The following is a 26,555-nucleotide window of genomic DNA, read 5'->3' on the forward strand; positions in this document are numbered from 1 at the left end:
GCAACAATGGCGATTTCCTACGCACCCGTATTTTTGTGGGGGAAATATAGTCAAAAAATACTATACGTTATTGCTGCTCCATTTCGATTTCACTATCCTCTGTGAAAAGTTTACTTCAAATTTATTGGCAACATAGGTACCATTATTGTTGATCAGATGCTGTGAAAATAACGTTGAGAGAAATGGTAAGTTATGAATCTAATTTAATCGCTATGAAACAAGTGAAATATTGAATACATAATTTGTTTTCTTTATAAAAGGTCTTCCATAATTCCTTTTGTAATATTTTTACCTCAATTAGGATGAGATATATGTTTACTTGAGATCGAAATAGTTGACAACCCAGAGGCATGTTATAGTGCCGTGAGCAATGTATTTTATAATAATGTGATTAATTTATTTGAGAATTATTGTTTTTATGCTTGTAAGAAATAATACTCATGTTGACAATCATGCAAATGTTCACATTGCAAGGTAATGGTTTATTTACGCCGTACTAAAGTACAACGTTATTGCAATATTTTTACCCGCTGAAATAGAATTTTACTTAATACGCAATACACTCGTTGTTAATTGGTAAAAGTTTTAGTTTATTATACGTTCACTTATTAAATTTAGCTTAAGTGTCGAAAACACGTGGGTTTTTTTTTTTTGTTAACTTGCTGCAGGGGTAGGTGATGTATTTATACGTGTTTTATCCCATGTGCCTTCACAATACAGTCAAATCGGTGTAACATAACCCTTGGGGGACAGTAAGAAAACTTAAAGCGAAGTCACAATCGGTTAATTATGTTATCGTTTAACTTCTCTCAACTCTTAATAACATCCGTTTTTGAAGTTGATGGATGGTGTGCAAGGTCCGGCGAGATTAGTCACAAGAGGCCTTGACCAAGCGAAGTGGTTGCAAAAATATTATTCCTAGTTCATGTATCATTAGTTTGTCTCCTACTGTTGGTCATGTGCCCAGTGTGGTCATACTTTGTTTTTGTATTCTGATTACAAGTAATTTTAATCGTTAATTCTAGCGAGTGTCACCTACACAAAGTTGTTTCCTGTGTCTATAATCATTAGCTCAACTCAAGACTGCTCAAGAAACTTTGTTGTCTCTAGTCTGTGGTATAATCTCTATCTCAGGATTCCTCGTGAATCAGGAGCTCACATTTCCACCAAGATTCTGTGGCATTATCCCTTGCATTGCATTGTATATCTAGATGAATTACACATTAGTTTTGTAATTTATCATAAGTGCATAGTGGCCATAAGATGTATGTTATCAGTGATTTTAAATCAGTTTATGAATGCTTTCTACTGGAAAAAGCCAAAGCATCCTCACCAGCATAAAGGTTATCTTATGTAATATTTTTCCATTTATTTAAATAGGGTCGTGTGAGAACAAAAACTGTGAAGAAAGCGTCTCGGGTGATCATCGAGAAGTATTACACACGGCTCACCTTGGACTTTCATACCAACAAAAGGATATGTGAAGAAATCGCTTCCATTCCCAGCAAGAAACTTAGAAATAAAATTGCAGGGTAAGTATAAATTTTTGTCAAAGTTTTTTTAATCCCTTTAGTTCCTAAAGCAGAATATATTTACGGTGTATGTTTTAGAATAATCAGTGCTAACGCAGAACAATCTAGGAATTTTAAGAAAAATGAAAACATTGGTATGGGAATTTTTACTGCAGCACATTTTCAGTCAGCCGAGGGTTTGTTGCAGAACAATGTAAAACATTCTGCCCCCAAAGCAGAATATGCCGAAATGTGCAACGTACGTCGCAAAACATCCAGTGCTGTTGAAGAGCAATCTGAAAGAATTTTTAAGAAAAGTGTAAAAAAAAACCGCTATTATGTAAATGCAAATTTTTACTGCAGAACATTTTCAGTCAGCTGAGGGCTTGTTGCACAACATCACAAAACATTCTGCTTTAGGGATCTAAGTGTCTGGTGGTAATTGAAAACATGTTTACCCTGGTGCTGTCTTAATGCATAGACCCGCCCAGGCACTGCTGAGACAGCCCTGGCTTACACCGTTTATATTAAAAGTTAGTGCACAAAGCTGTATATATTTCTGGTCAAACATTTCTAATTCTCATCTCATGGCAATTTAAGACCAAATATATATATTTAGAATGAATCTTAAGAATTTTCAGTTGTATTTGGTGCAGATATTATGCACCGAGATATCTGGCCATCCTGGATAAAGCATATGATGACAATTTGCTACTATTGATGTCGATGATGCAAAATCACAACCACCAATACCTTTGTCTGATGCTTTATATGAATCTAGTAAAATTGATGTAATTTGTTGTTAAAGTGGATTTTCTTATTGAATATTTTGATTTTTAGCCTGTGGTATGTAAAATAAAAAGTGTATCAAAGACAAAGTGTTGAGCATATGATGACTTTTTGCTACTATTGATTTCCATGATTTTAATCATAACCACCAGTATTTTTGTCTGATGCCTGAGCCATATCAAGTTTTTTTAAAAAAGAATTAAATGTGTGTACATACATAGTGCTGGGTGTGTGTTCTGTGTACAGCAGAAGACTATAAGCGGAGGTGACTTTGACTTTTGAAGCTAATAATGGTTTTATTATAATTTCTAGCGGTATCTAAAATTATCCGAGTTGGTAGCGTGGGCGATCAGCATGTTGTTCGAATTCAGATTCATCGTTTTTTTATATTTATTTTCATTGTGATTATGTTTGGTATTTAGTATTATGTCACAGGCAAATTTTAAAATTGGCAGTGACATAACATTAAAAGGTTTCCGAAATCTTTATTTAAAATTTTTGAAACCCCTCACTATGACAGAATTATTCTTGGAACATTCTTGAACAGCGAAAACAGAATTATATATATATACATAGTCTTTTAAAAGATATAACAGTCCCAGTGATGGCGTTTCTGTTGTGTCCTCAACGTTTTTATAAAGCTTATATTTAGCGAAGCGTGTGATGATTTTTTGCTACTATTGATTTTCATGATGCAAATTATAACCACCAATGTCTTTGTCTGATGCTTCTTTGAACCCACGAAGAAATTCCAAATACGCAACTTGTTGGTGTTTTATTGTATGAAATAAATCAATGCTAGAACTTTGATTTATTGTAATTTATTCAGTATAATCATGATAGAGTGTAAGCATCTTTTTGGCTTGGTAGTTCACGGTTCGTATGGGTCGGGGAAAGTGGCCCATTTTTATTTTATAACATCATAAATATTGATAATTCGTAAAATATTGCAATATAGACTATAGACTCTGTGGAGGAGGAACGAGAATATCGTAAGTCTGCTTGGAAAAGCGTATTGCTATTGCTACGACCTTATCGTAACTGTGTCTAGTGTTTCCAGAAACATAACCACGCATCGTAGAAAGCCATGGGTACAAAGCTGTGTTGCGATAATTTCGTAAGGATGACGCGCATGTATATTTTGATTTCCCACGTGGGCATTTTCATTTGAAAACAATGTGTTATAAAAAAAAACTTGTGTGGGTGGATAAAAACCTGAATCGTCATTATGCTGATTGGATCGAAGCAGTCGAAAATGACCCGTAAAAGCATGATGGCAGCTTTGCTGCAAAACTCGCAACATGGGCAGATAAGTTATCCAGAACCATGCCAAGCATGTTAAATCAGGAGTTCATGAACAATCCCCTGATTGCTAAACTTCTCTGTTCTAGCGCTTACGCGAGTGCAAGCCAACTGTAAAGAATTTTGATGCGGTGAGTGAGTGAAACCAACTACATCTTTGACAAATTATGTCACAAAGGAAACAACAGTAAAGGCTTAATCTTGTGGTCATTGAATTTGCAGAAAAGGGAAATCTTTCATTTCTCAATTGTGTTTCATTTTTCTTCATCAGGAGTATTTGAAAAGTATAAATGCGTGTAAAAGTCTACGATTGTGATGTCATTATGATATTGTGATCAAAATTATTAATTTTATAATTATATATAAATAACTTCATAATATTATACATTTTTTGTAAATTTTTATTAATTTAGAAACCATTCAATTTTTTTATTTAAAAACTGGAATTTTTATGAAAATGCGTAGTTTAAGTTTAGATTACTATTTTATTAGTCTAAACTCAGATTCAGGGAGTTTGGTATTTACTGGTTTTAGCTGCTTTTTTTGTGTTCCTTCAAGTTTACAGGGGTGGGAACTCTGCGCCAAAACTAATATCTTGCGCCATCCTGCTCCAATAGCGTATTTTTGCATTTTTCTGCACCAAATAGCAAATTTTGCTTCCGAATGCCCGGAATTTCAGAAAGGGCGGCAAAAAATTTTTGTTCCTGCTAGCCATGAAACGTTTCTTTACGAGAAGAGCTTGTTTTATTCCACTATACTTGAACTATCGGCCCCTGATTGGGCTTTCCATCGCGAAACCCCGATATTGTCCGTGATCGTGGAACTGAAGATGGTTTGCAATGCCTTTCAGCTTTAAAGTGCAAATTCGAGTGTTTCCGTTTAAAAAAAAAAAGTCGTCACTGGAAGCAGCAGAAATTATTGTAGTCGATTGTCATTGTGTTAAATCCAGATGTTTCGTGAAAAAAAAATTTCATACTAAGTTTGTATAGAGCACAGCTATAGAGAGTACAATCTTTTTTCTTTGGCAATTTCCATTCTATCCTGGCTCTTTTCTCTCTTTTATTATATTTTTTGGTAGTTTGTACGTTGTACCGTATACACCTTTTTTCAATGTGTTATATTGTTTTCCTTGTTGAAATATCTTATTTTCTCAAGTTGCACTTTTCATATTTCCATTTTATTAATTTTTTTGCATATTAGCCATTATAGTTTTAATACTGCAGTCATGTTTTTATTGAACCCAGAGATACTTTGCCCTCACCTTTTTATTTAAAAGTCTAGGTTTTTATTTCTATTCCATAGAGTGTGTATGGAAAGGGACACATTATTTAAGAGTCCCAATTTTTTTTTTTTTTTTTAATATAAATCCAGTATCTAGTCTAGGGTGTTATATTTTTAATATCCATCCCATATTTGGTCTAGAATATTTTATTGTTTTTATTGTCATTTTTTTGTTTTTCACAGTATTTCTTTTTGGGAATTATGGAGTTTCTTCTTCTGCAAGAAAGAAGTGGACTCTGTTCCTTTCTTGGCGAAAGCCTATAACAGGGGTGCAAGAGCTGTGCCAAACTGCGCCGAAACGGTTCTCTTGCTACATGGTGCGCCAAGGCGCCGAATCCCTGCGCATTTGCGCCAATTCTTGTTTGTGGTTCACGGAGGTACCGCTAATGCACTGTAGTACGTCAAATACCCTTAATTAAACAAAAATCCGCATGAAAATGTTGTTCACGGGACGCGTTCTTTCCGAGACACGGAAAAAGATACGGGGGGGGGGAGAAACTTCAATTTTTTTCCCACTTCCCACCATCTACCACAATCGCGTTATCTCGTGACCTTGGAAAGTAGTTATACTACCTTGAAGTATAAAGTCATAAAGTCCTGTACTGTTATTGGTATAACCGGCGTGCTATCAAAGTCCCTGAATAAATATGCTGAATTTTCGATTTCGGAGACCGTTTTTTCTCCTGCTGGTTATAGGTTATATACTGAAAATAACGGTAATTTCGTGGCTGCCACCTTGCGTTCTAAGACGGCATGCATCGAAAAGAGGATTGGCTTACTCGTTTAAATTACCGAAATTTTTCGGAGATCGTTGGGAAAAAATAGAATCTGTAAAAACTCCAGCTAAAATATTCATAGTTTTGTCATCTAGCCACTATGAGGTCATGTGGTTATCGTCGGCGGTTGCCGATCGTAACAATTTCACATCGCGAAAATCCGGATTTGGCGAACGGGGCCGGCTCGAGAGAAAAAAATCTCTAGCCATGCAGAACCTTTTTTTGGCGCTAATGACCACGTTTTTTTTGGTCGACAAACCTTTTTCACCCTTTCAACTCCATTTGGCACCCCTCCTTGAGCGGCGCCCAATAAGGCCGCACGGTCCGCCACTGCATTGGTGGGGGAGGGGCATGCTCTTAACAATAGTCAGAGGAAGGAGTTTGTACTAGGGCATGCTCATTTTACATAACTTCTGTGAGATACCTAATATATATTAATGTCCTACTTTTCCAAAACATGTTGGAGAGAATGAAATATTTTCACCCTTTCTTGTTTTTCGGACTCCCTCTCGTGCATTGCTGGGATGGTACATTACTCCCTCACGTATTGCTGGGATGTTGTTTAACATTGTATCACCAACAGAACTATTGATTATGTGTGATGAATGGGTTGCACTACAATCCAAACAATTACAAGAAGTGAAATCAGTTCAGAGAATAGATAGATATTGGGCAGACATATTCAAACTTTGTAACTTTGAAAGCTGCCCAAAGTTCAAAATTTTGCCAGTTTTGGTGAAGACTTTTTTTATCTTCAGCACATGGTAACACAGACAGTGAAAAAGAGAAAGACAATGACAAGATGTTTGTCATTGTTAACAAATAAATAAAAGTCTGTTCGAACATTGAAAAATCTGTCCATGCAATGCTTTAATGTTCAATGTAATAAGACATACAAAATCTTATGTTCAAGTGCATAAAAAATTGGAAAAAAATAGTCATTGAGATGCTGTACTTCTGAAAGCGAATCGTGATTTGTAATCTATTAAAATGCTATTAGGTTGAGAAATTCTTTAAGTAAATAAGGTATTTATATTTTTCTCATTTTTTGCATTTTGCTTTTAAATTTAATAATTCCTTTAAATTCTGTGAGAAGCCAATTTTTTTTTTTTTTTTCACGGAAACTCTTATTATATTCTGCACGCACTTTTTTTGCTATATCAGGAGGAATAAGATTTTGGTGTTCAAGCAGCAGAAATTCTTGCTGCCTAGGTTTTCAGTATGCATGTTGCTTAATTTGAAAAGAGTAATAATTTATATTCGTCATTTCAGTAATAAACGTTTTATTAATGACAGGTAAGATAATTCAGAAAAAATTTAAATGGATTTTAATTTGTGAATGGAATTTATTTAGAATTATTTGTTTCAACCATTTTTGGCAAAACTTTTCACATTTCACGGAAAAATTACTCCTTATATTGCAGATATAGTTCGTGTTTAGTTCTGCTCCATTTTCAAAATTTCTGCTCCAAAAATGAAATTTGCTGCTCCGAAATGGATGAGGGACACTTGCCCCCCCCCCCCCCCCCCCCCACCCTGCTATAACAAGTTATGCTTTTGGATATTTTTCCCCCAAAAGGGATTATACTATAGCTATTCAGTTTTCACAGTATGTTTTTGTAGATCAGAAAGGGGGTATTCATTGTCTATGATGAGCATAAAATTTGTCAGTTCTGCTGCTGAGATCTGATGTTAACTTTTGTATCTCTGAGACTTGTTCATTATAAAAAGCAAAATCACAAAACATTTTTTTTAACTGATGTGTATACAGATTTATTCATTTTTTTTGTATTGTTTTATAAATTTCCGTGTTATATAAATGCCTTCCAAACTTCTTTGTCTCGTCGCCTCTTTCAACGGAAAAAAAATTTCCATCACTTTCTCACTTAGGCCAGAATTACACTATAAAAGTTTTGTCAACCAATAAGATCACCAGTTGCAGTTACTCGAATGTAACATGCACTTATTGGTTAAATTTTTCAAGTTTTATAAAAGATCTTTTATCAGACTTATAGTGTAATCCCGGCCTGGAGCCCTAATCCACAGGGTTCAATTGTATCTTTAGCTTCTATTCTCCTTCACTCTGGTTCTGTTCAATTTCTTCTCTTCCCCCCCCCCCCCCCCAGGGGCGATATCATCCACTTTCAGAAGCAGTACTTTATAGCAGCGGTTTTCAATCTTTTTGACTCGTGGAGCCCTTTCAAGTAAAAAATTCTATGCGGAGCCCCAATAGACTATTTTTTTAATTATTCATTGAAGTTTGACTTATTTTTACTATTTAAAAATATTGATAACTTTTTTTTTAATTTTATCAATTTTTAGTTTCCTAGAGTGGCTGCAGAGTCCCTGGAGAGCACAAGGAGCCCCCAAGGGCTCTGCGGAGCACCTGTTGAGAACCACTGCTTTATAAGAACCTCTTATCTTCTAATTTCTTTTAACGTATGTTTTTTGTATGTCTGTGATGAGTATAATTGTCATTTCTGCTGCTGAGATCTGATGTCAACTTTTAAATCTCTGAGACTTCCTTCTTATAAATTCTCATGCTCGTGCTCTCTCTAATAACCTTCCAGACTTATTTTTCTAATTGATTTTTTTGCAAGAAGTCAATCTATAGGGTCTCCTGTTGTATTTGTAGCTTCTACCACCCGTCTAGTCTGTTTTATTATCCTCTGCCGGAGGCAATATCATGCCTCCAGCATGATGCAGAGCAGTGTTGCCTCTGGCAACATTGCTCAGTAAGAACATTTTATCTATCAATTTGCATTTAAAGTTTGAAGCAGGGGCCTCAACCTTTTTACGGTCATGAGCACTGCCTGTACCCATCATCAAAAGATCACTGTTACTTATGCATGAAATGAGGATTTCAATCCTCGAATGCATTATGTAAAAGGTGTTTAATTGATTGCATTGAGCACTGGGTATTTCAGGGAACACTGTGTGCCTGGTGTAAAGGGTGTGTTTTTGTGAACAAATTGTCTGTGACGAGTACAATTTTGTCAGTTCTGCTGCTGAGATTTGATGTAAACTTGCATTATATCTGAGACAGGCTTGTTCATGATCGAAAGCGAAGTTTGCGCCCATTAACCAGGTTTTTCTTTCATATATGCATCTTGTATAGGGGCTTATCCATGGGATCTTGTGTTGTATCTGTGGTCCACTACCACACTAGTTTGTTCAACTTCTCCCAGAAGGTAATATTATACTTTTTAGGGAAACAGTTGCCAACTTTCCGGATTTCACGACATTCCTCAGGGCTTCCAGATTATGAATTGAAATTGCCGGTTTTCAATTATTGCCAGCATCTTAAAACTTATAAAAGCATGAAGAAAAGAGATCAAGATTGCAGTTTTTGCTGCAAAGTTTTTATTTTTAGAAAGTGATTTCCATCCCCATTACATGCAGACCTGCCAACTCTCCCGATTTAGGCTGGAGACTCTGGATTTTTCATCCTTCCTCCCGCTCTCCGGATTTGTTAAAATTTCTCAGGATTTTGGCAGAAACTTAGATAGATTTTACGTGAGCTTTCACGCTGTCGTGGCGTCGATGATTACCGTTGTCGTTAGGGAAAACACCCATAGAGGACAGCCGTAGTCATTTCCATCGAGCAGCCGTAAAAAAGTCTCTGACCGCATTTAACTAACTGGCAAAGACGCGACTTCGTTTTCGTAGCGTTTATCAGCAATCATTTATCAGGGGCATGACCTTGGTTGCCGAAATTCCTGTATAATCGTATTTCATTAACAGCCATGCGGTAAATAGGTTTTTTTCGTCCGCAGCTTTGTAATTTGAATTTTTTTTAAATCGTTTCTCGCGATTAAACATCTTCGGAAAGAAAATGTAAAACTTTAAGCTATATAAGCTAAATATAAAGCTTTCAAGAATTCATATGCCCAAGATTATCAATCACTGATAGCATCCACGAAAGGAAACACTTATACTTTATGAACATTATGTAAATGTGATTTCTCTATTCTGCATGGACATGGGCGGAGCATTGCTCCCCAACTGTCAAAGGTGGAGTCGACTGATCTAATGTATATATGAGCTGACATCGTCATCGTGTCTCCCCCCCCCCCCCCCAGACTTCCAAGTCAATCTCCGCCTATGTGCATGGAAAGACTGACATGCAATGCAATTAAATTCTTCTCGGGGGCAACGTAGAATCTGCCTTGGGGGGGGGGTGTAACTTTTTCTTAATTTATTATAAAAAAAATCTATTTTTTTTTTCCATGCACTTCTTTTTTGATCGTGTCTATGAGTGTCGGGGGGGGGGGAATCTGGATTTCAAAAGTTGGCGCGTCTGTACATGAAAATTCTCTTGTAATTTCACACCACCCAGATTTAAGGTGCAGTAGCCTGTATGAATAGGGTGTAACAAACATGGCCAGTTCGCACGTAAACTTTATCAGGGTTCGTATGGTGCTTGAAAACTCCTTAAAAAGTCATTAATTTTCATTTCTTTTTTTAAGGGTCCTTAAAATCCTTCCAGCTGTTTCTAAAAAAAGTTGACTTTCCCCCCCCCCCCCTCGATTTTGTCCTGAAAATCGGATTGTGGTAACTGCAGCTCCTTATTCAAATTATCGGGCTTTTCATCGTAAAACCCTGATCATATCCTTGATCGTACAGCTGAAGATGGTTTACTCTTAGTAAGAAAGTCGACACTGCAAGCAGCAGAAATTACAGTGGTCGATCGTCATTGTGTCAAATCCCGATGTTTCGTGGGAGAAAAAATTCATTTCATGAATAAGCGCTAGTCCGTCGAATTATGAGTGTTAATTTGTAAATTTCGCCAAATGATGAGTGTTAAATCGCCAAACATTGTGTTGCATGTCCTGAAATTTGCTCTCATTTTGCAACAATTTCTTTCTGAGTATAACTGAAAAACAAGAAGGAAAATTGAAAAACTTAATTTTAAGGAATTTGTGTATGTGTTGATCCACTTTGAGCGAGAGATGAATAAAGAGTTGCTGCAAATATATAATTTTGTAAGAAAAATCTTTTGTCAGCTGTTGATTTTTATTTTGAATAATTGGGGAGGGGGAATGAATATCACTTATAGAATTTTTGTAATTTATGTGATGCTGTTACGAGTTATATTTTTGCATGAAACTTGCAAGTTTTAGATTACTTTAGTGACAACAGAAAAGTATGTATGTAGATTGATTATTTTAGGAATTCTTATGATGTTGGGTAACAAATCAAAAGTTTTAATTTCTGCACCACTTCTACATCTATATTTTTGAGAAGTGGGAAAATTTGTTTGGCAAATGAAAAATAAATTTGCCCCGCTCCATTTTTTGCTGTAAAACTTATAAGTTATGGAGTTTGCCATGACTCCTTAAAAACTGCTTGAAACTCCTTAAAAAGTCCTTAATTTTTGTTTAGGGTATTTTGTATGAACCCTGTTTATGTATGGTGTTTAATCGGAAAATGGCGGGTAGATAATTTGATAGCTATATTTTCTTTATTATTACTCTGACCATGGCCCCCACATCCTGAAGCAGGGCCCCTAGGCTGGGATCTTTTACGGGGCCCCCTTTATGAGGAATTTATAGTGTGAAAAACAAAAAATGATTAAAATCCTCCCGTGCCCCAGGGCTGGAGCCTTGTCAGCCCACCCCTTGTGCTGGCCATGACTCTGACCATATTCCAGAATAGAAATTACAAAAAAAATCTGGATTTTTATACCGGAAAATATGGAACATTGTCAGTTGTGAGCATAGTTCTTAATTTATTATTGAAAATTGTTGATGGGTGGGAAATTGAGGGCTTCTACAAATCTGTCAATTAAAATTATTTCGCGAAATGAAAAAAAACCATTCCTATAGCAAAAATACCCAGTAAATATAAAATTCATGAAAGCGCTGTTAAAGAAACTGGACATTTCTTTAGAGTAGTCAGGCACCAAATGATACCGACAAACACTGCTATGTTTTGTGAAATATGGGTAACACGGTACCTCTTATGTATTATTACTTATTTTAACTCTAATTATGCCCATAGAGCATTTTAAACATTCAAAGGTACATTTGCTAGACTTTTTAAGTAAATAGCCAGATTTTCTCATTAGTTATACTTTTATTTACTGGAGGTTGGGGCATCGTTTTTTTGGAAATGCTGTTCTTTAAGAATGGCTCATCCATCAACAATGTGTCAAATTCAAAGAATGTTTTTATAATTAAATTGTCTGTGATGAGAGTAACTTGGTCAGTTCTGCTGCTGAGATCTGATGTTGACTTCTGAATCTGAGACGACTTCTGTATAAATTCTCATGCTGGTGTTCTATAACAGCTTTTCAAACTTATTTTTCACAGGAACTTCTACCCTTCCCCCGAACCAATCTATAAGACCTGTGCTGTATATGTAGCCTCTACCACCAGTCTGGCCTGTTTTATTGCCCTCTGCCAGGGGTAGTATTAGGCATTTTTCGAAACACTGTTCGGTAAGAACATTAACAACTGCTTTTAAAGTTTAAAGTAGAGGTCTTCATCCTTTTTCCAGTAGCGAGCACTGCCTTTACCCATTGTTAAAAGAAACCCCTTGTGGCAAGTTTGCCATACAAATGCATGAAAGGAAAATTTCAATCCTTGTATGTACTTTGTACAATATGTTTAATTGGAACATTGATCAAGTGCTCTGGAGCATGAAATTGAACTGGAGCATTGAGCACTCTGGGTAATTCAGGGAGCACTGTGTTGAAGGTACCTGGTGTAAAGGGTGGTTTTTTTATGAACAAATTGTCTGTGATGAGTAATTTTGTCAGTTCTGCTGCTGAGATTTGATGTAAATTTACGCATGTCTGAGACTTGTTCATGATTGAAAGCAAAATTTACTCCTATTAACTAGGTTTTTCTTTCAAATGTGTATTGGGGCTTACCAATGGGATTGTGTTGGATCTGTATGGTCTACCACGCTGGTTTGATCTACTGCTCACGGGGGTGATATTGCACTTTTTTGGGAGACACTGTTCTTTAAGAATGTCTTATCTATCAACAATGTTTCAACTTCAAAATTTTTTTATAATCAAATTGTCTGTGATGAGTATAACTCTGTCAGTTCTGCTACTGAGATCTGATGTTAACTTCCGAATCTCTGAGACTCTTGTTCTTATAAATTCTCATGCCTGTGCTTTATAATAACCTTTCAAATTTATTAATTTTTTTTGGGAGAACTGCCTCTCCCAAATCCAATCTATGGGATCCTGTGTTGTATTTGTAGCTTCTACCACCCGTCTGGTCTGTTTTATTGTCCTCTGCCGGAGCAATATTGCCATTTTCAGACACATTGCTCTGTAAGAACAGATCTGTCGACTGTTTTTGAAGTTTAAAGCAGATGGCGCCAACCTTTTCCCAGTCGTGATCACTTTCTGTATCCATTATTGAAAGATCACCTTTGCAGCAAGTTTGCCACACAAATGCATGAAATGAAGACTATTTCTATCCTTGAATGCAATTTGTACAACGTTTAATTTGAACATCGATCAAGTGCTCGGGAGCATGTAATTGAACTGGAGCATTGAGCACTCTGGGTACTTCAGGGTACGTGTTGAAGGTACCTGGTGTAAAGGGTGGTTTTTTATGAACAAATTGTCTGTGATGAGTAATTTTGTCAGTTCTGCTGCTGAGATTTGATGTAAATTTACGCATGTCTGAGACTTGTTCATGATTGAAAGCAAAATTTACTCCTACTAACTAGGTTTTTCTTTCAAATGTGTATTGTGTATCAGGGCTTACCAATGGGATTGTGTTGGATCTGTATGGTCTACCACGCTGGTTTGATCTAGTGCTCACGGGGGTGATATTTCACTTTTTTGGGAGACACTATTCTTTAAGAATGTCTTATCTATCAACAATGTTTCAAATTCAAAATTTTTTTATTATCAAATTGTCTGTGATGAGTATAACTTTGTCGGTTCTGCTGCTGAGATCTGATGTAAACTTTTGAAACTCTGAGACTTGCTGTTAAAAGTAAAATAATAAAACAGATTTTCTTTCTAATATATATCATAAGGTCTTATATTGTAAGACCCTTATATGATACATGTTAGAAAGAAAATCTTGTTGATTATCAACTTTTGGGAAAGTGTTTTTAAAACGATTGGTGAAGGAACACCTTCTAGTATGTAGAATACTTAGTTCCTGCACCAGCCTAGTAGGCAGCATGATTTTTGAGATTACTGGTCACTTTTTCTGATGTGTTCTGATTGGCAGACTTTTTTTACAAAAAAAATTGGTCTCTTTTTAAATTTGCTATGATGTGATCTTGAATTTCTTCACCTGAAAATTTTGTGGAAGAAAATATAGCTACTGAGCAATACATAAGTGATGGATGGAGCCTATTTAAAAACTTACGTTTTAATCATTGAGTCCATTCGGAGGCTTCAATTTAAAAAAAAAAAATGCAGAAATGGATTTGGCATGATGATAAATTACATAGTGATGTTTTGTGATCTGTGTAAATTAGCTCTATCTGAACATTCGTTTCTGCATACAAATAATATCTCATAGCTGCCAAGTCTCCCAAATTTCTACTATCTCCCGGACTCCCGAAAAATTTGTAATCTCCCAAATTTCACCCGTGATTGTAAAAATACCTACATTTAAGAGAAAAAAATATTCCCCAAAAATTTACCTTAAAAAAACTTGCTTCATTAGCATTGTGTAAATTGTCGCCATTTCGCCAAATCACAAAAAAAATCCATTTTTGGGGAGAAAAAACAATTAGCCTATCATCAATCCAGTCTTTTTCGAAATCAAAAATTGGCACAATCGCATGTATCTGCTTTATCCATATGTCCCGTTTCTGGCCCGCCTGAGATTTTTTGGTTTGCGAGAATTGATTTTTGAGAAGTATTTAACAAGCATTTTTCCTAGAGTTAGAAATCCTCCACGCGGATTGCCATAAACATCATTCAGATATTCTAGCAGGTCTGCCACATTTTAAAACATAGCATCCTATTTCTCTTCTTATTTTGGTGTAGAATCTTCCTGGTTGGCTCGCAAATATCGCATGGTAATTGGATGTGGTGCATAGAAATTGGCAATTCTGAGCCTGGTGATTTTTTTCTGCACAACTATGATACTGGCACGAGCAGGGAATTTTTTCCCCTGAATATTCTGAGGGGAAATGGACTTGCTGACAACATGGCCAGCATGCAGGTGCATTAAAGCCAAGATTTAACCTACTGGTTGACCATGATTGGTGATGGCTTGCACGGTGTCAGTTTTTGCAACAAGAAAATATCCCTGAAATTTCCCTTTTGCATTTATTTTTGTACGGAATTTGGATCTGTGTGAAAACCTCCCGAATTCTTGTTCTTCAGAGTTTGGCAGCTATGATATCTTGGCAGGGGCGACTTGAGGGCCACACCAATGCTCTAGGAGCCAGATCTTGGGGAAAAAAGAGCATAATTGACCATAGAAATATCCAACTGTTTATTTAAAAAAATTGAATATCTATCTAGGTTTGTGGTGATGTATTTTTTCAAATTGGTCTCAGTCAGTGTGTGTTGATATTTTTAATGTGGCTATTTTAATTTTAAATAGCTTTTTCTTTTTGCTGTGATGTGATACTGAATTTCTTCACCTGAAGATTTTATGGGAGAAAATGATTTTATTCCTGAGCAATAAATAAGTATTGAAGTTTAAAATACATGTATCAGTTTTTTTTTCCCTTTTATTGATTTCAATGCTGAGTGGAAGTTTGTCAATGATGAGTAATATTTGTCAGTTCTGCTGCTGATGAACTTGATGGATAACATAACTACTCTGAGATCTGTTGTTTTATGCTGGTGTACATGTGGTACGAAGTAGCATATATATTCGAAATAAGCAAGCTTATTGAAGAGCATGCTACTGAATCGCAGGACTGTTTTTTGTTCTTTTAAACGTGCGGTTAATGAGAAAGAAGCTGATAAACACGTCTAAACACATGTGTGCGGGTTCTACAAGCTAGTTTTGTCATTGCTGTGTAACAATGGTTCTGAGGTGATTTAAAAACTTTTGAAATTTATTATTTTTGATAAAAACATTGAGTTGACTACAATACTAATTTCTCAATGACTGTTCATTTTTGTGTAGGAATAATTGATCAGAAAATATAGTACAAATAAATTTTTGTGACAATTTTAAGTGTCAGAACATAGCTCCCAGCTTTTATTACTTATTTTGGCTTAAAAAATGTAAATTAATTGAGATGTGTGGAAAAGTGGTGGGTCCCAAAGCAGATTGTGCCGAAATCTGCGACGTTCGTCGCAGAACAATTTGGAAGAATTTTAAGAAAAAGTGCAAAAAACACATGTATGGGGACATTTCTGGTCAGGCGAGGGCTCGTTGCTGAACAGTACTAAACATTCTGCTTTGGGGGTGGTGGGAATCAAATTTTCATATTCATTCATGAAAACTGACACACGTGTCGCATTTATCACATCTATTTCTTACATGTGAAAAATTACTTATCCTTATTCATCCGGAGTATTGAGTATGGCAAACACACAAAACAATGCATAAATCAAAAGTATACCTATAACAAGCAAGCCTCTGGTTGCTTGTTATAGGTATACGTACATGTATACTCTTGGCGAGCATACTACTTAGTAGCAAATAAACCTGCCTTTTTTAGTAGCATGTGTATAACGGGCCAGATTGTCAATTTCATGAAGCTTGTAGACTTATGACCTTGTAAAACATGTAACGATGCAACTTTTTTAAGGTAGTCTGGGCAGTAACTAAATAATGTTAATTGAATCGGCAGTTTTAAGAAGATCAAGTTTTTGAGAAATTGAAAAACTATTGGGGGTGCATTGACATAGCTGCCAAGTCTCCCGAATTTTAGCTTTATCACTCGACCTCCCGAAAAGTTCTTAAATCTCCCGAATTTTTAAGAAAATCACAAAAAATCCCTAATTGTCCCTAAACATTCCCTACTTCATTAAAAAAAAAAAAAAATTCCCGCTTATGAAAACAATCCCTAAGGAATTTCTTGTGGGGCATGAACTTTTCCCCTTTCGAAATGACGTCACACGTCGTAAATGGGGAAATTCCCTTTTTAAGGAAGTTTTGCAAACCCTCTGATGGTAACAAGAAAGTTGTTTGTCTTATCGCGCAGGGAAATGGCTTAGCAGCCAATAGTCCTGGATAATAATTGAAGATTATAGTGGCACGCGTATGGTCAAAATTTCTTTTGAAGTTACCTTCGTGCGATATAACAAAACATGAACACTGATAAGCAAAAAATATTTAATCAATTTTAAAGATACTTATTCTGATGAATTTGCTTTCATCAAACGTTCCAGAAGAGGGCAGACTTTTTCTTTTTGTACAAGTTGTTTTGCGGACATAAACATTGGTTATGAAAAGACTGCCATCATCACTCATGTGGAATGAAAAAAAACATCAAGCAAGTGTCACAAAAAGTTGGTGTTCTTCAAAAATTGTTGCTTTTTTCCTTTATCTTCCGGTGATTTTGGGGTCATTCGCGCAGAAAGTTTGTTCGCAGCATTTCTGATTGAACACAATATTTTTACATCATTGAAGTTTTGGCCTCCAATTTCACTTGTTTTTCGCGTACGAATTTTATTCCCAAGGGTTTAACTTCCATGTGTGTAAAATCCCTATTTTAATTTGACTTCAGTTTTTGAGTAGGGATTTTATTCCCTATGCTTTAACTTTTATGTTTGGGAAATCCCTATTTTATTTGGAAAAATCCCTATTGTATTTATTAGGGAGTGGTTTAAGCATAAAATACGGGTTTGCGCGAAAATCTCCCAAATTTTCATTTTCAAACGTTGGCAGCTATGCGTTAACTTCTTAAACCTTACACTTTTTCAGGGTCCTGTATCTGCCTCTGGGGACTAGTTTGTGTTTTTTCTTACCATTCACGTGTAGAGCCTGATTTAGTTCTTTTTGCTATCGCCAAATAATGAGTGTAGAATTCTCAAAAATTCTCCCATTTTATAATAATTTTTTTCCAAGTATAAAAAAATTGAAAACTTGACAAATTTTAGCCTATTTAAACTACTGTTCCAGGCAGCAAATAGTGCCCTCAGTAAGCAAAAAATGTGTTCTCTTAAATAGACTGGTGTGAAAAATTTTATGATGGCCGCCATTCAGACAAGGTGTCAAATTATCTTGAAACACCAAAAACAAACAAGCTGATGAAATGATGTTTTATAACAAAAGACAGTGCAGTTATATTTTGAAAAGGGGTGGGGGTATGCCGCTGTGGTGGTCGAGTGGTTATAGTGACGGACTCGCGATGCGAGAATCCGGGTTCGAACCCCACAGTGGTGGTCGGCTGAAGTTGGTTTTCTGTGGTTCCCAACTTCAAGGCGCAAATGCGAGCCGATCTCCCTGTTAAAAAGTCTCGCCACAGAGAGCAACAGTCCTACATCGACAAATCATTCAATCATAACACTTCACTCATAGTTAGAAAAAAAACTGGTGGCAGATGGCAGCACTACACATAACAAACATTACACAGAAACAAACTTTACATCAGGTTGCACTACACGTACACGCACATTCCCGCATGTACGGGTTCGTTGGGGGGGGGGTTCCGCGGGGTGGTGCATTTGGGGTGTAGCAGTAGTAGGTAGGGCCTCCAAAAAATGGCTCGGGGATCCATGATGTTCTTAAGGCAGCCACCTCGTTGGGCAATTTGCCTGTTGTGGCGTTGTATTTGTATAAATATTCTAAAGTATAAATTTGTAAGTTAATTTCGCTCTTCCAATTTATAAATAACTGTTCCGAATCCTATATTTTGCTGCTCCAAAATGGACTTCGTCACTTCTCACCCCTGAAAATGACTTTTTACAGACTTGATTGATTACCATCTAGATAAAAGAATGGATAAAAATACTCCTAGCATATGTTTTTCTGTGCCAAGAGACATTGATTTAATAGGATTGGATCATATGATGTATAACTTGAATGACTTTTTGTGATATGGTAATTGGCTCTATCTGATCATCTGATTCTTGAAAATAGCTGTTTTGGCAATGTGAGAAAAAGTGTGTTCTGTATAAAAAAAATCGCATAGGCATTATATTTAAAGATTTGTCTATGATTATCATTTGTCAGTTCTGCTGCTGAGACCTGATGTAAATTTTCACTTCTCTGAGGCTTGTCCGTTATTAAAAAATGAGGTGTCGTGATCTCTCTTACATATACTATGTTCTGGTGTTTGATAACTTGGTAAATTTTTAGCTGTAGTGTTGATTAGTATAAAAATTTAATTATCCACTGAGGTCTTTGTTTTGCGGCACTAATTGAATATGAAACCACTTTTTTCTCTTGCTTGTGCTGTGATGTGAAGATATTGAATTTCTTCACCTGATGATCTTTTGAAGAAAACCTTTTTCTCTGAGCACTTGCATATATGATAATCATTTTTTCGGACAATCTAATATGCATCAATTTAAGAGATGCAGCTAATCGTCTGTGCTAATTATAATCAAAACGACGTGGCGAATCCCAGGCATTAGATTGCCATGGCAACTAATAGAATTGGTATCCACTTAGAACTTTGTATGCATGTTTAATAAATTGGTATCTAAGGACAAAACCAAGTTTTCAGAATTAATGTTGTCGTTTCGTAAATGAAAAGGAGTTCCAGAGATGTGGGGAGATTATTTTTGGATTTTTTCCCTTTTGTGGGGAAAAGAAATTTCCCAAAGACTGAAGAATTCAAATGAGTGCCTAAAATTTTATTTGTATCAAGGGAAAATACGAATACAGTGATCTCGGTTATAAGGCTCTGGTCAAAGATATGGGTAAATAATATTCACTTGTATGCCTTTCTCACTTATGCTTCTCTTTTCTTTGTTCCGTGCACAAACGCAGAAGTGAGATGTCACTATAGTTGATAAAAGTCAAGAAAACTAAAAAAAAAAACTACAAAAATTATTATTCAAAATATTCTTCTGGCGTTTTGGTCAGGGAAATGATCAAGCTGATTTTGCTGGAAACCTTGAAATAGCAATGTTCTCTGTTGGTTTGACCATGCAATGAAGGTCTTTGAGAAATCTTACGATACAGATTAGATTGAGGTGTGGAATATATGTGGGCATGAAAATATATATAGTTACGAGAACATTCCTTTGAATATCCGCATCACTTTATGCTTACAGGCTGGAAAAGTTTTTTCCCAATTTTCGTTGTCTATAATGAGTTTTTGTCATGTCAGTTCTGCTACTGAAAAGTCTGATGTACAAATATGGCTCTGAGGCTGTTGGATTTCACTGAGATGTATGGTCTGAAGGCCATTTCGCTGTACCTGACAACTGGGAAGGAATTTTTCCAAATTTATTGTCTATGATGAGTTTTTTCATGTCTGTTCTGCTACTGAGAAATCTGATGTAGAAATATGGCTCTGAGACTGTTGAAGTTGAATGACACTGTTCAAAGGTTCTTATTTAATTACTGTATTAGCCGGCATACTGTAAAACAGTCAGGGTGTCCAGCCTGTCTGGCAATTTGAATCCCATATTCTGGAAAATTAAGTGGGCTTTTTCAACCAACTTCCAGTAATCCGTCGCACCTTGGTCTGATATGTGCTGGATTAGCGAGAGTCTACTATGTATGGACGCTAATCCTTCGTTTTATAAACTGCATCGAGATAGTTCAAATTTCATATTATTTGCTTTTGCTATCATAAATCTTGGTTTTGCATAAAATTAGAAAAGGTCGTATACTAAGATACATTCTCATAGATTAAGTGAGGTAAATAGAAAAATCGATAGATTGCAAAGTATTTACGTATTCTTTCATGTGTTTGAAATTTAAATTAGAAAAGCAAGAAAAGGGGAAATGTAAAGCAAAACATGATATTTTAATACAAGTGCGACAGGATGCTTCTTCAATTTCTGAGTGTGCAAAAAAACTTCAAAACACTGTATCTGTATTTCATATTATACTGGGGATAATCAGGTTACGTCAATAAGTATATGCTCAATTTCCATTATCGTTGTGATATTCTTAGACAAAACAAGAGTTTGCTAAAGTGAAAAATACTTTATTTAATATAGATGTAGGTCCTCTCAATGTGTCACTTGATTCTCATTGAACCTTCTTTTTCCGGTGTGCCGGGAATGGACAAGACTCAGACATTCAAAAAGTTGGTGTCTTTCATTTTTATGCCATGCCGGGGGAGGATACAATTATCTTTTACTTTTATCATACCTGGCAACAGGTTTTAATTTTATAGTCAGTGATGATTTTTTTTTGTCAGTTCTGCTACTGAGAATGTTGACAAATGGGTTGCTCTGAGACTAGAAGTCTGCAGTCAACTACACGGATGTTCATAATTACCTACCTAATTACATGCCCAAGAAAACTTTTTTTATTGATAATAGAAACTCTCCTAAGTAATGAATTGTGGCAGAGACTTTGATCTGCTAGCTGAAAAATATTCTACTGTAGTAAGAAAAACATGAAAAGGATTTCTTCTCGATTCACACGGTCTGTGATTAGTATGCCTCTGTCAGTTATGCTACTAAGTAGACTGATGTCATAGGGTTGCGATCTGAGACCTGAAGCTCAAATAACTAAAAAAATGTGTATTCATCGTCATGGGTTTCATTATTTGATATATACATTGATTGATAATAGATATAGATTTCATACTTGGTGTTAATTTGGGGAAAATTTGAATTTCTTGTTTCCCTCATAGGTTCGTGACGCATTTGATGAAGCGTATACAGAGAGGTCCCGTGCGTGGAATCTCCATCAAGCTGCAGGAAGAGGAGCGTGAACGAAGGGATAACTACGTTCCAGAAGTGTCTGCTATTGATATGGATGTCATTGAAGTTGATCCAGATACTGAAGAAATGTTGAAACAGATGGTAATTTTTTTTTCTTCTCTTTCCCTGCGTTCGTTGTTTTGACAATGTTTGTTGTTTGAAACAGGTTTTTCTTGAGTATCACACTAGCGAGTCATTCTGCTTCAAGATGCGAATGGGTTAGTTTTTGAAATGTTATATATGAGAATTGAAGATAGATGCAACAAGCAGTTTTGTTGGCAACAAGATCCGCATTGAGTGTGGGTCTATACAAAGTAGTCATAAAATAACTTGGCTGATATAAGTCCCAAACAACTGCAAAAAATCTACAAATGAAATTCAAGGTATAGGTGTTTCAGATTACGCGCTCAGAGTGAGAAGAAAAGCGAAAAACTGGCTTTTTTACTATTACTGTCTCAACGTTTTTTCCCCACCTCTCCCTAAGGGGTTAGTGCACCAACCCCTTGATGGGATCTTTCTTTCTCTGGGTTCTGTGCCGGCGTTTGTGATGCTACTGGTGCTGCTCTAATTCCATTCATGGTCTTTTGCCGTGTGGATCACTTAGCAATGCATTAAAGTGAGTGTTGCTATTTGAATATGTTGGAATTTTGTTGCTGTGACCCTAGCCATGAGGGCTTTTTTTTTTTCAAACGAGCACAACTCTGGTCTATTGTCATGGACAATTTATTGCCTAGTGAGTTGTGCCGGAAGTGTGAGTGTGTATCTAGTGTTGTCTGATTTTTCAGTGCGGTCATCTATATTTCAGAAGTGAAGTTTAATGTCTGTATATTTGAACTGTTTGTAGGCTTGTTCTCTGTGGAGACACTTTTTTAAAATGTGAGATCGGCTCGCATTTGCTCCCACATAAAGCCCGCTTCGGCCGGCCACCATTGTGGCAACGCGAACCTAGAACCCTGCAATGCGAGTCGGTCACTATGTCCACCACAGAGGCAACCTTGAGGGCTAGAGTTTCGTTTTTCTCTTCATTATCCAGTGCATGATTTGAGAAACCTGTATCTCTAATTTCATTCGCATTCGTTGATTCTTGTGGCCTTTAAAGTCTTGTATGTCTGCAGGGTTATTTTATGACCATCCTGTATGCCCCCCCCCCCCCACTATATTTGCGATTGTCTGCAACATTTATTTTATTTAAATGCTGCCTTCCATCAAATCGGAAGTGATCAATCGGAAGTAGCAGTTGCATGAATTTATGGTGTTTGTGGGTCTGCCTACTCATCTTTAAGATTTGAGGGCAGAATGGCTCACTTCTGTGATTTGATAATCATGTGGCCATACATTGATCTTATATATTGACAATTACAATGATCGTGAAAATGCTGATCAAATGAAATTTGTACTATATTGATAAAATAAGCCATGTTCATGAAACATTTTTCGGTTTTTATTCTCCAGGACATTGGCAAGATCCCCGGACTTCAGGTTGCAATGCCGTTCGCTGGTGGACCAAGGGTGTAGATCTAGATAATAAACAACTTTATATCAACCACTGTTTTTTTTACTTTTTATTTTACTTTAGCCATGTATTATTGGTATTTAAATTTTGGTAAGAGTCATTTGAATATATGAAGTTCCATTCAAAATGCTGAAATGAAAGTGTGAGAAGCTTTCATTTTAAATTAAGCTCATACAGCGGCCTTGTCCTTTTTACCACATGCACTATTTAAACATGAACTTTTTAGCATATTTTGACATTTACACCTGACTATTTTGACAATGACTGGCTGCAGAGCGCCAGACCAACTAGGATCTCCATCTTAGGAATCATGGATGGCGTGGTCCTTAGCATCATCAGTGAGACCCAAGATGTGGGCCCTAGTTGGTCTGTTATTCTATATCAACTGGGTTGTGGTCAGACGAGTGCGGTGTGTGTTGAAAGATGCTGAAAAGTTAGTGTTTTAGTAGTGCAAAGGGGGGAGGGGGGAGGTTGCTATAAAGGGGCATTGCTCGCTCTTCTAATTTTCAGATTTTCTGAGTTATTTCTGGTGGCTTGAATTCTTAAATTGCAAAACTCATTCCAGTTCACGTCCTTTATAGGAGGGCTAGACAAATCCCAGGTGATCGTGGTGACTAAAAATGGGCACTGAAAATTTTATTTGTATATCTATTAAGTTGCAGGCTGAGAGCAGCACAAAATGTTTGAAATTTGTAGCAGCGTATCTGGCAATATGAAAGTGTCCTGAAAAAGTCAAAAGCAGCATTATTTTGGATCTTTCTCTTTGGGTAGAAAATTTTTAGTGCCTAGATTTTTTTGAGATTTTTACCAGCCCTACTTTATAGGATAGCCTGTTGTGAAAACACTAACTTGATTTATTTATAGTGCATTAAGAAGTATCAAATGTTTAAAATTCTGTGTGATCGTTCAAAAGAATTTTGCATTGCCTTAATTCCCCTCTGCTGTAACCGGTTCCAAACATCTCGTGAGAAATAAAAATATGAATCGCCTGATTTTATTTTCGTGATGCCTTTGGTGTCCCAAAGCTGAATATATGAAAATCTATAAATCATGCCGCAGAGGAATCTCGAGGGAAATAACTCGGGTGCGCAAAACAGGTCGCTTGTGGATACACAATATTGTTCGTTTTGCCATCTGGTATGTAGATGTACAAATTTTTGGGATTACCAACATGCGACGAAAAGCTGTCCGTGAGAAATACAGGGCTCAAGTAGGTTGATACCTGCCACTGCTAAAGACTGGTCTTGCGCTTTGTTGATTGTCATGGCAAACGTTGAACGAATCGGGAACTGTAATCGATTTAAATTGAATGGCATTTCTTCAGTGATAATTGGATGGAGCCATTCAAGTATTACGTAAGCAGATTTTCAGCCATTTTTGACTTTGGATTTTCACGTACGACCATTTCACGAGTGTACCGTGAATATCGGGAATCGGGTAAAAAATTAAATCTACGACATCGCTGCGGCCGGAAAAAGATCATGCGAGAACGGGACCAACGACGACTGACGAGAATCATTAAACGTGACAGACGTGCAACCCTTCCGCAAATTGCTGCAGATTTCAATGCTGGGCCATCAACAAGTGTCAGCGTGCGAACCATTCAACGAAACATCATCGATATGGGCTTTCGGAGCCGAAGGCCCACTCGTGTCTGCACGACACAAAGCTTTACGCCTCACCTTGGCCCAACAACACCGACATTGCGCTGTTGAGGACTGGAAACACGTTGCCTGGTCTGACGAGTCTCGGTTCTAATTGCTTCGAGCTGATGGACGTGTATGGGTATGGAGACAACCTCATGGACCCTACATGTCAACAGGGGACTGTTCAAGCTGGTGGAGGCTCTGTGATGGTATGGGGCGTGTGCAGTTGGCGTGATATGGGACCCCTGATACGTCTAGATACGACTGGCAGGTACGTAAGCATCCTGTCTGATCACCTGCACCCATTCATGTCCATTCCGACAGTCTTGGACAATTTCAGCAGGACAATGCGACACCCCACACGTCCAGAATTGCCACAAAGTGGCTCCAGGAACACTCTTCTGACTTTAGACACTTCCGCTGGCCACCAAAATCCCCAGTGCTGTTCAGAAGAGATCTCCACCCCCTCTTACTCCTACGGTTTTATGGACAGCCCTGCAGGATTCATGGTGTCAATTACCTCCTGCACTACTTCAGACATTAGTCGAGTCCATGCCACGTCGTGTTGCGGCACTTCTGCGGGCTCGCGGGGGTCCCCTACACGATATTAGGCAGGTGAACCAGTTTTTTTGGCTCTTCAGTGTAGATTCATTTTTATATATATGGATTTCCGTTGGTTCCGGTTTCACATCATATAATGCGAAAGCAATATCCCTATGTTGATATTTACATGCCATGTACTACGCAGCAGGAAAAAAAACTAATTTTTATTCTTCTCAGTGATTCAGCAGCTTCAGCAATAATTAGCAAATTCTTCATAAATTCATTTTTTAGATGCAATTATGTCCCGTATTTAGAACCATATTTTTCCCGTATTTTTTATTGTTTACATATGGTTACCCGAAGGTGGTCAAATTTTCTATTTTAAACCATGAGTTTACAATTCAATTACAAAAATGCAATAATTTTTCAGTCAGTTGGAATAAAGTTACCAAGTCTACCTGCGGATCACCACCTGTGCCATCGTCGTGAACTACTACTGGGCCGAGAACCACAGGTTGAAAAATGCTGCTATAGACTGGGAGGTAGTATAGCAATTGTAGTTTAGTTCTTCAACCCCCTCCTAGAATGATCCAAGAACTGAAAACAACTTTGCTGGAGGAATAGACCAACTGTAACTCCTAAACAGTCTGATTTCCAGTATAAAATCACGTTGTGTGACCCGTATGACACAGTAAGAGGACACTTTACCAGGACTATATTAGCAAGGGCTCTCTCGCCACAGAGGGCACCAGGTCTACAACGGCACAAATATTCAAAAATTACACTTCATTCGGAATTTGAACTATAGATGGTGCAATTAAAAACTGAAAAACAACACTATATAGCTCTCAGACTGTTAGGCACACACACACATACTCGTACTTCCGGCACAACTCCACCGGTAGTAAATTGCCCATGGCGATAGACTGGAGTTGAACTCGGTTTGGAAGAAAATAAGGGCTGTTTCATCTCTTTGAAGTGCTTGCCGCTTTGGCTCAGTGGGCGTGGTCTCGGAGCTGCTGTGTAAGTAACATCCCTGATAAGTTTTCGCTTTTTTTCTCGCAGACCATATCAGCTTTTAAAACGTAGGGAAACGTATCGAAGAAGATTTTATATTTTAGTGGCGTATTTCAAAGCTTTAAGTAAGATTTCTCGATATAGTGGTGTTTTAGCGTCACTGCTATGCGCGTGTGGTATTTTTATTATCTTTTTATAACATAGCTTACCCGTCGCGCGTTGTTGCGATCTCAGAAGCAAGGAAATGAGAAGGGAAAAAAAACTATGCCAGAAACCTTCGCGGGAGTGTACTCAACAACTTCCCAAAGTTTCATGGCGATCGGATGAATGGTGTAGTAATGCATAACGGACAAACAGACAGACGTACATTCGTTTATATATATATATATATGTGTTTTGCTTTCGTTATTATCTTTTTTGTATCGTATATGAATGTGC

The 26,555-nt window shown here is 37.0% G+C and overlaps 1 protein-coding gene and 5 non-coding genes across 6 annotated transcripts; all 6 read left to right on the forward strand.

Annotated features, from left to right (window-relative positions):
• Nucleotides 1–58: 58 nt before the first annotated feature.
• Nucleotides 59–22,941, forward strand: RpS17 (ribosomal protein S17). Its single transcript, XM_089242068.1, has 4 exons — nt 59–185; nt 1,381–1,532; nt 21,329–21,500; nt 22,851–22,941. The coding sequence occupies exons 1-4, from the start codon at nt 183–185 to the stop codon at nt 22,911–22,913; spliced, it is 390 nt and encodes a 129-aa protein (XP_089098194.1). The 5' UTR covers nt 59–182; the 3' UTR covers nt 22,914–22,941.
• Nucleotides 2,204–2,278, forward strand: LOC149078435 (small nucleolar RNA SNORD24). Its single transcript, XR_016193942.1, has one exon. It is a non-coding gene; the product is annotated as a small nucleolar RNA SNORD24 (small nucleolar RNA).
• Nucleotides 13,906–13,974, forward strand: LOC149078436 (small nucleolar RNA SNORD36). Its single transcript, XR_016193938.1, has one exon. It is a non-coding gene; the product is annotated as a small nucleolar RNA SNORD36 (small nucleolar RNA).
• LOC149078437 (small nucleolar RNA SNORD36) lies at nt 15,215–15,286 on the forward strand. Its single transcript, XR_016193928.1, has one exon. It is a non-coding gene; the product is annotated as a small nucleolar RNA SNORD36 (small nucleolar RNA).
• Nucleotides 15,363–15,433, forward strand: LOC149078438 (small nucleolar RNA snR61/Z1/Z11). The gene has a single exon (XR_016193943.1). It is a non-coding gene; the product is annotated as a small nucleolar RNA snR61/Z1/Z11 (small nucleolar RNA).
• LOC149078439 (small nucleolar RNA SNORD36) lies at nt 18,958–19,029 on the forward strand. Its single transcript, XR_016193941.1, has one exon. It is a non-coding gene; the product is annotated as a small nucleolar RNA SNORD36 (small nucleolar RNA).
• Nucleotides 22,942–26,555: the final 3,614 nt, after the last annotated feature.

Source organism: Pholcus phalangioides, unplaced genomic scaffold, assembly GCF_987345545.1.
Source record: "Pholcus phalangioides strain wild (caught in Gottingen) unplaced genomic scaffold, Ppha-v1.0 ptg000014l_1, whole genome shotgun sequence".
Lineage (NCBI taxonomy): Eukaryota > Metazoa > Arthropoda > Arachnida > Araneae > Pholcidae > Pholcus > Pholcus phalangioides.

Bases quoted from the DNA above. Each gene is read 5' to 3' on its own strand.
- RpS17 (XM_089242068.1), top strand. The intron at 1,533-21,328 runs GTAAGTATAAAT...TTTCCCTCATAG, and splicing joins CTTAGAAATAAAATTGCAGG to GTTCGTGACGCATTTGATGA. The intron at 21,501-22,850 runs GTAATTTTTTTT...TTTATTCTCCAG, and splicing joins AAGAAATGTTGAAACAGATG to GACATTGGCAAGATCCCCGG.